The sequence below is a fragment of the Bos grunniens genome, chromosome 1 (assembly GCF_055505025.1).
Source record: "Bos grunniens cultivar Pamir isolate PY7600 chromosome 1, Bosgru_T2T1.0, whole genome shotgun sequence".
Lineage (NCBI taxonomy): Eukaryota > Metazoa > Chordata > Mammalia > Artiodactyla > Bovidae > Bos > Bos grunniens.
Window position 1 is genome coordinate 30,577,686 of NC_141165.1, and position 16,988 is coordinate 30,594,673.

Here is a 16,988-nt window from a genome sequence, read left to right on the forward strand (position 1 = left end):
AAAAATACTTACTATATTTAATCACTATAGAGATATTAAATCACTATAGAGACAATGAAGAAATGAAGAAGATTAGTTTGTGGTTGAGAGCTGGCTTTTTCAACCTTAGCACTGGGGAAAAGGGAACCCAAGACTTTTTACAGCATTACAGAAAAACACATTAATCTGGAGGAAAAGAACATGTGTAAGAACAATAACACAAGAAGAAAACCACATGTAGTCATTTTGGTGGTTTGGTTAGGGAGGGGGTTGGGATTCAATACAGAAAAGTTATATTAAAGAATAAAAGGAGAGTAATAGAAAACACCAGGAAAAAAGGCCAATGAAGCAAATGCAGAAAAGCAAAGTCAAGTCAATGGCTAGACCAACAAACCTAATCTGGCACTTCTATATGCTATCTCTAGAGTTTTCTCTCTTATGAAGAATAAAAAGAATCTTGCTTTTCTGTATTATTTGCATACTCAGGTGATGTCAATCATAACAAGTGAATAGTTCCATTTTAAGGCCTTAAACACTGCCAAATACACGGTTAAAAAGTTGTACTGCTGCCCTTTCCCAGGATAAACATGAAGAAGAAACAGTATGAGCTGGAAATATGAATTCCCATTAGAGAGAAAAGACCATTTCACCATATAATTCTACGTAATACAGCAGCTTCTCAGATATGATTTTATCTGTTCAAAACAGTTAAGATCTGAGAACAACAACAAAGGTCAGCAAGGAACTAAAGCAGAGCTAGTGTCATGGAAAAAAACAAACATTTTTAAATACACCCTCAAGGCTTCACTTCGGGGCCCGTTCACTTTCATTTTAGATGGGATTCTAAAACACCTGGCCAAGTAGTTTCTCAGTGTGCAGCAAATCTGAGGTAGCAACTACAAACTGGAAGACAGAAAGCTGTGTTGAAAGCAGATGACCCTTGGAGAAGGAAATGGCAACCCACTCCAGTAATCTTGCCTGGGAAATCCCATGGACAGAGGAACCTGGTGGGCAAAGAGTCAGACACGACTGAGGGAGGGGCAGGCGCTTGCTAGAGGCCCCAGAGCTTTTGATGGCAGAGCCAGCACTGTGGCTGAGGACTCCTGGCTCCCAGGCCTCTCTCACCAGATAGGAGCGTGGAAAACTAGTCTAAAATATGCCTGAGGGCTTTCCTGGCAGCTCAGTGGTAAAGAATTGCCCCCCTGCCAAAGCAGGGGACGTGAGTTCCACCCCTGGTCTGGGAAGACCACACGTGGCAGAGCAGCTGAGCCCATGCATCACAGCCACTGGGCCGGGGCTCTCGAGCCCGGGAGCCGCAGAACTGAGGTCTGTGGGCACCAGAGCCCATGCTCCGCAACAAGAGGAGCCACAGGTAGAGAAAAGCCCACGCAGCATGAAGACCGTGCACAACCATAAATAAAATCATTTAAAAACAAAAAAACAAAAAAAAAGAAAGCAGATGACCCAACAGGAGAAAGGAGACTAAAACATCGTTGAAAAAAAGCAATTAAAAAAACTCAGAATCAAAAAAAAAAACCTCAGAATCAATCTAGAAAGTGTTGCTGGCAAGGTTTTATCTAAACAGCCTCTGAGATTATATTTTATTTTAGTATAATGTGACATTAATATGATACTTAGTATAGTGACTTGGGTGAAATACTGAGTTCAAATACTGATCCTAAAGAGATAAGTTTTCAATCCTGGAGTTTCTGATTTAGTAAGCAATTATAGTTTATTCAACAGGCCATAGGTGATCCTGCTGCACACCTAGAACTGAGAATCACTGTCCTAACAGTCTAAGGAAAGATTACACTACACTTGTATTATTTAAGAAAGGAGACGTAACGCACGACATGGTAAATTAGCACTGCTGTGTTTCAGATGTGTGTGCGTGCGTGTGCACTCAGTCGTGTCCAACTCTTAGTGATCCCATGGACTGCAGCCCACCAGGTTCTTCAATCCATGGGATTTTCCAGGCAAAAGTACTGGAGTGGGGTGCCATTTCCTCCTCCAGGGGATCTTCCCGACCCAGGGATCAAACCCTCACGTGGTGTGTCTCCTGCACTGGTAGGTGGCTTCTTTACCAACTGCGCCACCTGGGAAGCCCTGTATGTTATATGTGAAAGTTGCTAAGAGAGTAAATCCTAAGAGTTCTTGTCACAAGAAAAATGTTTACTTATTTCTTTTATATCTATATGAGATGGTTCACTAAACTTACTGTGATAACTGCTTCATAATGTATGTATTAATAAATTGAATTATTGTGCTGTATTACCTTAAACTTATACAGGGCTGTATGTTAATTATATCTCAATAGAACTGGAAGGTTAAAAAAAAAAGAGGATTTACTATTATCTTTAAATGTGTTCAATAAAACTTGTTTTTAAACTTTGTATATTTTGAGGTAATCAAGAATAGTCACTTTAGCAGAACAGTTCATCTCCCCAAAGGAGGGAGTGTGCTAAATGGCACACTGCCAAGAGCCAATCCACCCACAGAAGAGTATCTTTTAAAACTACATAAACATAATACACTTATGCAATGATGAGTGAAGCAGAATACTCAATGTGGAATGAAATAACAGTTGAAACTTAACGAACTTAAAGTTATATGAAGAAAAACATCTCATTACTTAAAGAGTCTGGGTGCTAAACCCCTCTCTATGCAGTAGAATCGCTTGAACAAATTACTTAAAACTTTTACTCACCTTTCTGAAAAATCAGAGTCTATAAATTCTCTAGCCCGTTTTCTATCACTGAAAAGAAAAAAAAAAAAAAAAAAAAAGCCCATGAAAATGCATAAGGAACTTTACTTCATGAATAATTTATTTTAACTTATCTAATTCCACACTGAATATATATCCAAACAAAAAACTAACGATTACAAAAGATATGTACATAAAATCAGAACTTGAATTTTGTCACTGGACCCAAGAAATCACAAGAGTCATAGGTTTGAAATGAGTTTAACCAATCTCTATGAAGAAATACTGCTAATTTATAAATGAGAAGAGCTTTCCTGCAGGAGACACAGGTTCGATCCCTGGGTGAAGAAGATTCCCCTGGAGAAGGAAATGGCAACCCACTCCAGTATTCTTGCTTGGAGAATTCCACGGAGAGAGGAGCCTGGTGGGCCACAGTATACGGAGTCACAAAGAGTCAGACACGACTTGTGTGTCTACCAATGAAACAACAACAATGAACGAGAAGGCATAGGAAAGTTTTATTCACTCTGGAAAACTGGTTCTTAAAAACATCAGACAATCATACTACATGCAGTATAAAGCACAGCCAGTTACTGAAAACACCAAACCCTGCTCATCTCCAAAGCAGACCAGCACTACTGGCAGAGACTTGGCTCTCATTAAATTACCTTCCAAGGGTACGAAAAACTCCAACCTAACTTGCAGATCTATATGAGGATATTGTTAAGGACTGAATGAAGGTCATAGTATTGATATTATTATGGACTTAACATGATATTATGGACTTAACATGCTATTGTTAAGGATGGAATAAAGAGCCTCTTGATGAAAGTCAAAGAGGAGAGTGAAAAGGCTGGCTTAAAACTCAACATTCAAAAAACGAAGATCATGGCATGTGAGCCCATCACTTCATGGAAAATAGATGGGGAAGCAATGTAAACAGTGATGGACTTTCTTTTCTTGGGCTCCAAAATCACTGCAGATGGTGATTGCAGCCATGAAATTCAAAGATGCTTGCTCCCTGGGAGAAAGTTATGACCAACCTAGACAGCACAGACAATACTTTGCCAACCAAGGTCCATCTAGTCAAAGCTATGGTTTTTCCAGCAGTTATGTAGAGATGTGAAAGTTGGACTATAAGGAAAGCTGAGTGCTGAAGAATTGATGCTTTTGAACTATGGTGTTGCAAGACTCTTGAGAGTCCCTTGGACTACACGGAGATCAAATTGGTCAATTCTGAAGGAAATCAGTCCTGAATATTCATTGGAAGGACTGATGCTGAAGCTGAAACTCCAATACTTAGACCACCTGATGCAAAGAACTGACTCACTGGAAAAAACCCTGATGCTGGTAAAGACTGAAGGCAGGAGGAGAAAGGGACGACAGAAGATGAGATGGCTAGATGGCATCACTGACTCAATGAACATGAGTTTGAGCAAGCTTCAGGAGTTGGTGACGGACAAGGAAGCTGCAGTGTGCTGCAGTCCATGGGGTCGCAAAGAGTTGGATACGACTGAGTGGCTGAACTGAACTGAAAGGCCATGGAATTACAGGTGATTACACTTCATCTTACTTGATAATGGAAAAGACGTTATGTATACATATGAAGCGATGTCTCAAGTGGTGCCAGGGGTAAAGAATCTGCCTGCCAATGCAGAGATGCAATGGGTATGGAATAGCCCCTGGAGAAGTAAATGGCAACCCACTCCTGTATTCTTGCCTGGAGAATTCCATGGACAGAAGAGCATGGCAGGCTACAGTCCACAGGGTCACAAAGAGTTGGACATGACTAAGCACATACTGGAGAAGGCAATGGCACCCCACTCCAGTACTCTTGCCTGGAAAATCCCATGGACAGAGGCGCCTGGTAGGCTGCAGTCCATGGGGTCGCTAAGAGTCGGACATGATTGAGCGACTTCACTTTCACTTTTCACTTTCATGCATTGGAGAAGGAAATGGCAACCCACTCCAGTGTTCTTGCCTGGAGAATCCCAGGGAGCCTGGTGGGCTGCCGTCTATGGGGTCGCACAGAGTCAGACACGACTGAAGCGACTTAGCAGCAGCAGCAGCAGCACATACACACACACAAAACTCTTTTGCCTCTAGTGTGTGTGTGTGTGTGTGTGTGTGTGTAACTTAAAGCACTCTGCCAGGACTGTTATTTCATTCATTTCTTTAATATCCTTGAAGCAAGGAGATTCTTACTGAACCAAGATTTACTGTTTGCTTATTAGAACTCACAACTGTAAGTCAATGACAGAACCACCAGTGTGGTTTGCCATGTTGGAAATAATTTCTAAAGGGACAAAATAAAATTTTCAGTCACTTATTTTACTATTTCCTTTTATGGAGGGATGAGATGCTAAAATGATAAGGAGGGGAAAAAGGTTGAATAAGGTTATTTTAAGGTAAAGATGGAACACGCAGAGATCCAATATTAAAAGTGGCAAATGAGTAACGAAGCAGGGACACTGATTTAACTGCCCAGCGTTTTAAAAGAACCAAGATAAAACTCAATGAAAGTTTTAATATATTTTGGTCTCTTTTTTTCCCTTCTTTTTCTGGTTTTAAATGAAACAAAAATGCTAGTTTCAAGAGGAAATTCTAAGCACACACACACATATACATAACTCCTTTCTTATGTGTGTTAAAACAATATAAAATGCAGTTTTTACATCTCCAAAGTGGCTAAAAGTCAAATCATAAAAAGCAGTCTTCTTTCAGCACTGAAGAAAGATGTTTCAGTTACAAGTTATTATTTTATTTTTCTGTTTAAAATGGTTGTTCCAGGGAGTGGTCCAGTGGTTAAGACTCTACGCTTCCACTGCAGAGGACAAGGGTTCAATCCCTAGTCAGGGAACCAAGATCCAGAGGCTATATCCTAGATGCCCATTTTATAACTAGGACATGAAATAAACAGGTAATCTTAAAGGAAACATACTAGTTTTTAAAGCCATAAAACAAGAACAGAAGGTAAGACAGTGAGCAAAAAAGATCAGAACTTTAAAAAAAAGCTTTTAAAAATGGTAACTTGCAGTACCACTCTTACCCTGGGACCCAGCCAGCAGCTTCTGCTATGTGTGTCTGAGTAACCATTGCTGGAGCAGGGGTGTATGGACTCCCAATCAGAACACTTCCTGAACTGGTTAGTCTCTGTGGTGTGCTTATAATCTGTAAAGTCAAAACAAGAAAAACTATTCTTAGTTGCTAAGGCAAGCCTACAGGCAGAAAATAAGTTTATAAGGAGGAAACCTTATTATCTACAATGTACTTAATATCAATCATCTAGAATATAAGCAATCCCTTTGACCCACTTGTATATTCTAAGATCCTGAAGCACAAGCATCAACACTGATACCAAGTACACCGTGGATTTCAGCAAGTGAATAGCAACTGGGAAGGATTAAGCTGGCGACTGACAACATTTTAAAAATCAGAAAAATGAAAACCTTTCCTTAGAATTATGAAAACTAATTTTAGTTGAACTTGATTAACTAGAACTGGGATAACAGCAAATTAGATTTTCACAGTCCAAAACATATGCAAAGACTTATACGATTTGCATTCTTATACAGATGCAGTTTTATCTGTTTTTTTAAGAGCATTTCCTCATATCATTAAATATTATTCAAACACATTTTTAAAACCATGAAACATTCTGTCATGTGGATTAATTAACCTTACTGTTAGATTTTTACAAATATTCATTATTATAAATAATGCTGTGATAAACCTTTTTGTAAAATTATCTTGGCTTTAATTTCTATTTTTTATGGACAGATTCCAGAAAGGGAATGAATAGAACTAAGATTAAGGACTTTACTAAAACCCTATTTTCACACACACACACACAAAACAGTAAATAAAATAAAGGCATGCTCCAGGGAATGGGAGTATTAGTGGGGCTGGGGAGATGTTACTACATACGAATGATTAGGAAACTATTTTAATAAATTAATTCTATAGTCAAACAAAACACAACAAATACCGACAGACAGCCGGGGAATTCTGATCCTCACAATATGCCAAGGATTATTAAACAAGGCATTCAGAAATCTGCCTCATGAGAACAAAGGGACACTAGACAAGCCTTCCACATTTTCCATACCACCATACTCCTCACCTCCATCTCAATGCAGGATCCTTAAAGGTACAGGGTGTTTGCAGGGCCTACCACAGTGCTAGGAGACACTCATAGGAAAGAATCAGTAAACATTTACTGAACTGAGACAGAAGACCCAGCTTTTAAAATGATGAAAAAAAGTAGCTTCTTTCTTCATCGATATGCTAGAAAGGATTATATAAAATCCAGTAAGAAAATACAATATAAAGGGTGTAGTTCTCAGCAATCACTGCATCATACATTCTGTTCTCTATTATGCTGACCTGAATGAGTGCTTGAGAAATAGAGTCTGAGTATTTGATCAGCCCCTGGTCTACTGTATTCCTAGAATAGAAGTCTCCACAAAGCAATTCTAAGTATTCCAACTTACCCTGAAGCAGACTGCATTACTCGTGCAGTCTGAAAAAAACTATGGAGTTTTTTTCTTTAGGACTCTACAGGCTCAGTTCTACCCAATTTTAAGGGCTTTGTAGGAAAAAACAAAAAAAAAGAAGAAGAAGAAGAACAAAGGAGGAAGGGAAATAGGACAGAGAAAAGCTGGTTATCTTTACTGAGAATGACTTTGGACTAAGTTGTTGCGTTCCAGTTCATTTCTCCTTCCTCAGTGGCAGGCGGTTAGCTGCTGTTCTTTCCTGACCTGAGAGTGATTAGCAACGCTCTGTTCCTTCCTCTTGGCAAGCCTTTAAACAAACATTTCACCAACAAAGAAACTGGAAGGATGCTACACTTGTATTGGATCTATATATTAGAAGTTCTTGTGAGATGTAGTGAGTTCTTAAACCAGAACAGTGACAGTGAACCTTAAACAGAACCACACAGAAATCAACAGAACTTGACCAACCAATGAACAGGAAAATTAGTTCATACAGGTGATAAGTCACACATGCTTTATAAAACTGAACCTTAATTTTGAAGCCCCAAATTAAAATAATATTCAGTTGATCTGATAAGGGAAATGAACATCTATACTTAGCCTATGAAAGTCATACAGCAACTGAACCTCAGTCTGAAAATTTTCTACCTTCAATCAAGATATCTTATGTACTGCTGCCATCTACAGTACGAAATGCCAAGAGAGCATGTATGTTCTGAAAAGAAAAATCTGTAACTATAAACTCTAAGGAATCTATTTAAATACAAAGTGTTCTATTTAAGGGTTTCATTATTTCACAAAATTTTCATTGTCATTGTAAGAGACATGCAGTTTTTAACCATGTTAAAATAAGCATGAGATTATCTTATATAAATATATGTGTGTGTGCATATATATAAAACCAGGTACCTTTAAGAAGACAGTTAGAATGCCAAGCCATGGTTACTTCTAAACTAGTTTCTATAAACACAGAAAATAACTTTTTTTCTTGAGAACTTTTGAAATTTCTCTCTACCATGAACATCCAGTTTCCAAAGAGATATGTAAAAATTTTAAGAGCAAGTATGAGGCAAACGGGTGAGGCTTTACTTAAGAATTTTCTAACAAAACTGTTTTAAAAATCATGGATAAGAGACTGAAAATTAGGGGAAAACATACAAAAGAGACAAACAAGAAGAGAGAGAAGTGGTTCTTACTGGGATTCTACAATATATTAGGAAATCAAATTACAATAAACTAGGAAATTAAAATAGAAAACTCTGATTCCTGCCTGGGGACCCAGAACTGCAAAAAGTACCTGAGAATCAGGGAGACTGGTCTTGGGCTGGCTCTTAAGGAGAGCCCCAAATCTCCATTGCTTCTGACCTTTGCATCACTGATTCTGAGATCTGCAGTAATCAAGTATCTCATATACACGAGTACATATCACTGTCAAACCTGAAGTGTGTAAAGGCTTATATGTACTTTTAGTTCCAATTGACAGTGGGAAGGAAAATCACGTTTCCCAAAGAGGAATTCAAATTTGAGCCTTAGCAGCATCACTGGAATACCAAGAGGAAACAGTCTTTCAAAACACAGGAGTACTGTAAGGGACAAATTCATGAAAGGTCACATATGCTTGTTTAATTCTGATGATTATAGAATCACCTTTCAAAATATCGGCTTTCAAGGCAGGTGTGTCATCGCATTTGCACCCACTACAGTGGCTGGGGAGGGCCGAATGCTTAGCAGATGTCTGAAAATATACCCTGAACTACTCAGAACTGTGGCTCCTCACCTGAGCTACAGTTTGTATGAGCTTGGGGCTAGATGACATTCTTCACATAGTTACAGAACTGGGCAACATCTTTAGCTTGGATTCTGTAGATGATTAACAGTCCTCAAGAGATCAAGAAAAATGTCACGTCTAGTATGTCTTAAGATTTCAAAGACTTTCCGAAGCCATTCAGTATGTTAAAAGAGATTTTTATCTAAGTAATTGTGCATTTAGCATAGCCTATAGTACCATATATTATGAACAAAATTTATTCTTATGGCTCTAGAGATAAGAAGATGTAAGCACTGACAAGGAAGAGTTATTGTTCAAATGTTTATGTACTTTTGCTAATGGTGGGTGAGGCCATTTAAATTAGGTATAGTTTTTATTAATACATTAGCTGCATGTGACTGTTTATAAATAAGGCTGTCTTAAAAGCACTACCTACTTTAATCTCTAGCATAATTAATGGAATACCTTCAGAGAAATGGTTAAATATTTTCCATTTAAATTCACTATTTCTACTGCTAAAGATTGAAATGAATTGGTGAGTTGTTTCTTCCTAAATGTCCTTTCATCAAAGAGTTTTTCAAATCAGTAACTCCAGATACAGATTAACTGTTGGGTCATAATCAGTTTATATGAAAGTATACACTTTAGTGCAGTAAAGGTTATTTTAAAAGAAAAAGGAGAGGAACATAAGACATAACAGATTTCAAATCAATTGGCTCAAACAACTGAAAACAAGAGAAGCCTCACAGAGGGGCAAAAAACTTAATTTAACACATTCAGAATCCAAATTCAAAAATACATGAAAATTAAACATTGACAAACACAGTGTCTTTTTCTTAAGACTAACCAGTTACATTCAGCTAAAAATAAAACTTTAAAAATTAAGAGATAAGGTATTCACAGGAGTATTTCACCAAGCATCTTCAGTACAACTTTCCTTTAAATTAGGATAAACTAAGCAAAGTTTCAAATCCTAAAATATGATGATTTTCTTACCATTTGGGGTCCAACATTCACATTTATTGGTCCTAAGGTTTTTGGTAAAATCTTTGTTGGTGAGTTGGTGCTGGAAACTGGAAATGCAACGAATGAAACGTTACCTGAAATGATATTAGAGCACTAGGTTAACGTTCTGCAACGTCAAGGTCACCTTCTATCAGTCTACACATCTGTGCTTTATTGCTGTTTAGTTGCTAAGTCGTTTCTCACTCTTTTGCTACCCCATGGACTGGAGCCCACCAGGTTGCATATCTGTCTATGGGATTTTTCAGGCAGTACTGGAGTGGATTGTCATTTCCTTCTCCAAGGGAGCTTCCCAACCCAGAGACTACATCTGTGTCTCCTGCACTGGCAGGTGGATTCTTTACCACTGAGCCAGCTGAGAAGCCCACATTTGTGGGCTTAAGTAATTTATAAAGTTATGAACAAGAAGGCATATAGGAAAGTCACACTATTGCTTTGTTGTAGTGAGGATAATTAGCAAAATAAATCTGCAAAATATATAGTTCAGTCTATCTGATAACCACTAAACCTTAAGTTGGTTTTTTAAAGGAAAAAATATTTAAGAGTACATAATGTAAATCATGGGGCTTCCCTTGTAGCTCAGTCGGTAAAGAATCTGCCTGCAGTGCAGGAGACCTGGGTTCGATCCCTGGGTTGGGAAGATCCCCTTGAGAAAGAAATGGCAACCCACTGCAGTATCCTTGCCTGGAAAATCTCATGGACAGAGAAGCCTGGTGGGCTGCAGTCCATGGGGTTGCAAAGAGTCAGGCACGACTGAGTGACTAACACTTAACGTAAATCAGAGTTTATATCACAGTTGAGAATTCCAGTTAGATCTTGATTATAAATGACAGAACACAACAAGGAGATGAAGTATAAAATAAATATCTATTAAAAATTTTTATACTATAAAACAAAATTTTAATATTAAAAGTTAACATGGTTTCAAAAGGTTGAGTTAGCCACTTTTTGAAATTTCTGTTATACTGGAAAAACAAATATAATGCTACCAAATGACTGATGGTAGAAACTGCTAGGATCTTCACAGTGTCTTCAAGTGATCTCAACAAACTAAATTTCAAATTAAGGTAGCAAAATGCTATCCCTCCAAATGAAAAGCCGACCAATAATTTTATGAATGTGTCAACTATTAATACCTAACTTTACTGGACAAACTTCAGTTTATCAATATTTGTCTCAGAAGATAACAGTGGAATCCAATGTAACAAAGGAGATCACACAGGAAGTGTGTGAAACAGGGTCAATATTGAAACTCTGGGGAAAAATCAACATTTAAGAGTAGGACCGGAAAGACACCATCCTCAGATGGCCCTTTGTTGGCTCCTACAAAGCCTGCCCAACTCCTGAATGCCTGCTCTCTCATCTCTTAGTTCTCGGCAGATCTCCTGCAGTAAGGAGCTCAGGCCATGAGGCTGAATTACGGCTCCTCTCCCTCAGCCTGTGAGCTTACTTGCACCCTCAAATGTTTTCACTTATTTCTCTCAGAGAGGAAGATTCTCATATCAATTACTTCTTTCATGTCTGCTCTGTACTTCCTGTCTTCTCAGGGAACTCTTGCATCAATTATTTCCTCTGTCTTCTGAGTTTTCAAGTATATTACTGGCTCCTTCCCCTCAGTTTCTTATATCATTTCCCTCAAATTCTACATTTCAAAATCAAATTCTTTAATCATATGACATCTCTTCTATGCAGAATCTAAAAAGAAACGATACAAATGAACTTATTTACAAACCAGAGTCACAGAGCTAGAGAACAAACTTAGGTTGCAGAGGTTGGTGGGGTGGTGGGGGAAGGACTGGGGGAAGGGATACTTAGGGAGTTGAATGTGGACATGTACACACTGCTATATTTAAAATGGAGAGCCAACAAGGTTCTCCTGTTTAGTGCATGGGACTCTGCTCAGTGTTATGCGGCAGCCCGGAGGGGAGAGGAGTTTGGGGGAGAGCAGATAAAGGTATATGTATGGCTGAATCCCCCATCTACCTGAAACTATCACAACATTGTTAATCGGCTGGACTCCAATACAAAAATAAAAAGCTTAAAAAAAATTGAATTCCTTACCCTTCTCATGCCCACTCAGCAAGGACCAGTACCCAAATCTGCTTCTCCTTCTTGGTATAGATCATCACACACCAGCTACCCAAACCAGAAACCATCAACCCCTCTTCATTCAACCAACCACCACATCCTACTTGTTATCTCCTTACCCTGGCTCCTTTATGTTGCTGGCACTTGTTTAATTTGGAACTTTATCAAATCTCATTTGACTGCAGTTACTTCTCTAATATAGAGGTTCACAGCCCTGGCTGTGCAATGGAATTATCTGGGAAGCAATAAAAAACCGCCAGTGTCTGGGTCTCAACCCCAGGCTGCTGATATAATTGGAGTCAACCTGGGCATTAGACTGCTCAAGTTCTCCAGGCAGCTCCTAAGTGCAGCCAGGGCTAAGCACCACTTCCCCAACTGGATATCCTACCTCAAATGGCTTTCCTAGCGTCTCTGCGCATCTGTGAAGAACCAGTCTTTCCACTGATGAAACTGCTGTGGACACTCCCTATTTAAGGCATTTCCGAGGTTCCACAACGTTTTCTAAATGCCTTTCATGCTCCTCAACGTGGCACAAAAGCTTCCGCCTGGAGATCTCGGCCTCCCTGGGAAGCTTCATGCTTAGCTACTCGGTCCACACGCACCTCCTATCAGATTAAATTCCCTGCATGCAGTTCCAGAAAGGCCCCGGGTCAACCACTCCAACTCTGGGGCACACAATTCCTTCTGGTGGGAAGTCCCTCTCTGCTGAGACAACTCCTACCTTTCAGCATTTCAAAACAGCACTCCATACTATTTTCTGAGCCATCACTATGTGCCAAAGTGTGTTCTAGAGGCTTCCCACATATACATCATCTCATTACTGCTTAGGACAAAAGTGTGAAGTGTATTTTTACTGACTGCATTTTACCCATGAAGAAATTAAGACAGAGTGAGGTTAAATAATTTGTACAAGGTCCCACAGGCTCTAGAGCTTCTGTTCTCTGTGTCTCTAGCCTCTATGCTCTTCTGGGTTTTCGAAAATCTATTATTGAAATTCTACTGTAAAGGAGACTGTGTTATCAGTTGTGTATTCAAGTGTCTGGTTTAGTTCCTGGCATCAAAGAGGTACATGAAACAATAAAAACTGTTTGACTTGTACAGATTGGAGCTATTACCTGTCCTAATCTGGATGCATACTTCCTGTAATGTAGCCTAAACTGTATCTTTTGTTACTTTTTAACAGGTGAAATAAACTTACACACCTGGTCCTTTGTTTATTGTTTTTAAAACATGACTGAGCAATTGGTATAATCAAAGTGTCCTTACTCTCTAACTGCTCAACTGATCTTTCATGTAACATGCATATCTTATCTGTTGCTAAAGATGTGGTTATTCACCTGCTTAAGAATTCACCTAACTGGAGAGCAGTACTAATCTGTGATTCTAGGCGGAAGAACCGTAACTGACAGACATGTGCCATGCACTCAGTCCTGGGCAGGAGGGGGACACATTACAAATCCATATAAAGATGAATCCAGCCCTGAAATCGTCTGACTCTCAGATGACTTTTCTTTTTTTTAATAGTCTTAGGGCTGCTGAATGTTTAAGATGAGATCATCTCTGATACACTGTGTGAGGAGCAAAAGTCAAAAATTTGCAAATAACAGTGAAGAAGAAACATATCAAAAAAAAGATGATGAAGGTTAGGGAATAAATTGATCTCAATTTGAAACTTACCAGTAAAGGAAAATTAAGAATATAAAACTTAGGTCGAAAACAAAAAGAAAAATATCATTAAAGCCAGATCTGTTATGCCAGTTCATATCAAAGAATTTAGCAGGAAACAAATAAATTTGATTCTAAAGTATCTGGAAAAGTAAAGACAGAGAACATCCGAGAAATTTGGGGGGGGGGAAAAAAAGGAATAATGGGGAAAGAGAGGAACTTTAGACCCCCAGATTTCACAATTATTAGATAGCTAAAGGGATTGCATTCATGTGACACTGGCTAAGATACAGACAAAAAAACTGACAAAACAGAAACTGAAGTCCCAAATTTGTTTCATTTATATGTGGAAATTTTGTATGTGGTAAAAGTAGCATTTCAAATGAATGGAGAAAGGGCAGATTACAGAATTTAGAAAATTTAAGTGAAAGAATTCATGCTTTTGAACTGTGGTGTTGGAGAAGACTCTTGAGAATCCCTTGGACTGCAAGGTGATCCAACCAGTCCATCCTAAAGGAGATCAGTCCTGAGTGTTCACTGGAAAGACTGATGCTGAAGCTGAAACTCCAATACTTTGGCCACCTGATGCAAAGGGCTGACTCACTGGAAAAGACCCTGATGCTGGGAAAGATTGAGGGCAGGAGGAAAGGGGGACAACAGAGGATGAGATGGTTGGATGGCATCACCGACTCAATGGACATGGGTTTGGGTGGACTCCAGGAGTTGGTGATGGACAGGGAGGCCTGGCGTGCTGCATTTCATGGGGTCGCAAAGAGTCAGTCACAACTGAGTGACTGAACTGAATGCCATAACAAACCACTTGTGGAATCTTCGTTCCCAACCAGAGATCAAGCCATGAGCCTTCGGAGTGGGAGCACTGACTCTAAGATCCTAGACTACCAGAGAACTAACCCTAGGGAGTATCAGATAGTGAGAACTCCTACAAAGGAAACCACTTGAATAAAAGACCTGGTATCACCCAACCACCAGTAGCACACTGTGCATCCAAACAACAAACAAAACAAAACAGCAAACCCGAGCATCCGCAGACAGGATGACCACCGCACTCAGCCCTGCCCATCAGAGGAAGAACAAACAAACAAAACTTAGCATAAATCTTACCGTATATGAAGCCTACACAAACCACTGCACCAATCTTAGAGGGGCAGAAAACAAAAGGAAGGAAGAATTCAACCTTGAAGCCTAGGGAAAGGAGACCTCAAACACAGTAAGTTAAAAAAATAATAATGAAAAGGTAGAGAAATACTGCACAAATGAAGGAACAAATCAGAAACACAGAAATCCAAACAAATGAAGAGGAAATAGGCAAACTACCTGAAAAAGAATTCAGGATAATGATGGTACAGATAATAAAAAACCTTGAAAGCAGGATGGAGAAAATGCAAAAATCAATTAACAAAGACCTAGAAGAATTAAAGAATAAACATACAAACAACACAATTAACTGAAATTAAAAATAGGAAGAATCAATAGCAGAATATCAGAAGCAGAAGAACGAACCAGTGATATGGAAGATAAAATGGTGGAAATAACTTCTGAAGAGCAGAATAAAGTAAAACGAATGAAAAGAGCTGAGGACAGTCTCAGAGACCTCTGGGACAATAGCAAACACACCAACATTCGAATTATAGGGGTCCCAGAAGAAGAGAGAAAAAGAAAGGGTATGAGATTATATGTGCTCAGATTATAGTTGAAAATTTCCCCAACATGGAAAAGGAAATAGTCAATCAAGTCCAAGAGGTACAAAGAGTCCCATACAGAATAAACCCAAGGAGAAACATGCCAAGACACATACTAATCAAACTAACAAAGATTAAACACAAAGAAAGAATATTAAAAAGCAGCAAGGGAAAAGCAAAAAGTAACATACAGGGGAAACCCCATACATTTAACAGCTGATCTTTCAGCAGAAACTCCGCAGGCCAGAAGGGAATGGCAGGATATATTTAAAGTACTGAAAGGGAAAAATCTACAACCAAGATTACTCTACCTGGCAAGGATCTCATTCAAAATTGATGGAGAAATCAAAAGCTTTTCAGACAAGTAAAAGTTAAGAGAATTCAATACCACCAAACCAGCTTTAAAACAAATGTTAAAGGGACTTATACAGTCAAGAAACACAAGAAAAAAATCTACAAATCAAACCCCAATTAAGAAATGACAACAACAACATATATATCAATAATTACAGATTATATATATCAACATATATATATAATATATATATCAGCAATCTGTGGATTCAATGCTATCCCTGTCAAATTACCAATGGCATTTTTCACAGAACTAAAAAAAAATTTTCACAATTCATATGGAAACACAAAAGACCCCAAATAGCCAAAGCAGTCTTGAGAAAGAAGAATGGAGCTGGAGGAATCACACTTTCTGACTTCAGATTATACTACAAAGCTACAGTCATCAAGATGGTATGATAACTGGTATAAAAACAGAAATATAGACCAATAGAATAAGATAGAAAGCCCAGAAATAAACCTATGCACCTATGGGTAACCTTATTTTTGACAAAGGAGGCAAGAATATACAATGGGGCAAAAACAGCCTCTTCAATAAATGGTGCTGGGAAAACTGGACAGTTACATGCAAAAGAATCAAATTAGAACACTTCCTAACACCATGAAATGAATGAAGTCGCTCAGTCGTGTCCAACTTTTGCGACCCAGTGGACTGTAGCCCACAACGCTCCTCTGTCCATGGGATTTTCCAGGCAAGAGTACTGGAGAGGGTTGCCATTTCCTTCTCCAAAGGATCTTCCCAACCCAGGGACTGAACCCAGGTCTCCCAGATTGTAAGCCAGACACTTTACCCTCTGAGCCAATAAACTCAAAATGGAGTAAACACCTAAATGTAAGACCAGAAACTACAAAACTCTTAGAGGAAAACATAGGCAGAACACTTGATGACATAAATCAAAGCAAGATCCTCCACAATCTACCTCCTAGAGTAACGGAAATAAAAACAGAAGTAAACAAGTGGGATCTGATTAAACCTAAAAGCTTTTGCACAGCAAAGGAAACTATAAGCAAGGTGAAAAGACAACCCTCAGAATGGGACAAAACAATAGCAAATGAAACAATGGACAAAGGATAAATTTCCAAAATATACAAGTAGATCATACAATGCAACACCAGAAAAACAAACAACCCAATCCAAAAATGGGGAAAAGACCTAAACAGACATTTCTCCAAAGAAGACATACAGATGGCTAACAAACACATGAAAAGAT

At 38.8% G+C, this 16,988-nt stretch overlaps 1 protein-coding gene across 50 annotated transcripts in view; it reads right to left on the reverse strand.

Annotated features, from left to right (window-relative positions):
- The window catches only part of TFDP2 (transcription factor Dp-2), a 205,713-nt gene that overhangs the window by 39,046 nt on the left and 149,679 nt on the right, over positions 1 to 16,988 (reverse strand). For 22 of the 50 annotated variants that reach the window (XM_086376928.1, XM_086376504.1, XM_086379259.1 and 19 more), the window contains 3 exons: positions 9,944 to 10,047; positions 5,733 to 5,854; positions 2,687 to 2,734 (listed from right to left, as the gene is read on the reverse strand). In XM_086376928.1, the coding sequence (XP_086233054.1) occupies positions 2,687 to 2,734; positions 5,733 to 5,854; positions 9,944 to 10,047 (274 nt within the window). Of the gene's footprint in view, positions 1 to 2,686; positions 2,735 to 5,732; positions 5,855 to 6,806; positions 6,971 to 9,943; positions 10,048 to 16,988 lie in introns of all 50 variants that reach the window. The other 28 variants (XM_086377500.1, XM_086377166.1, XM_086380146.1 and 25 more) reach the window with 3 other exon arrangements.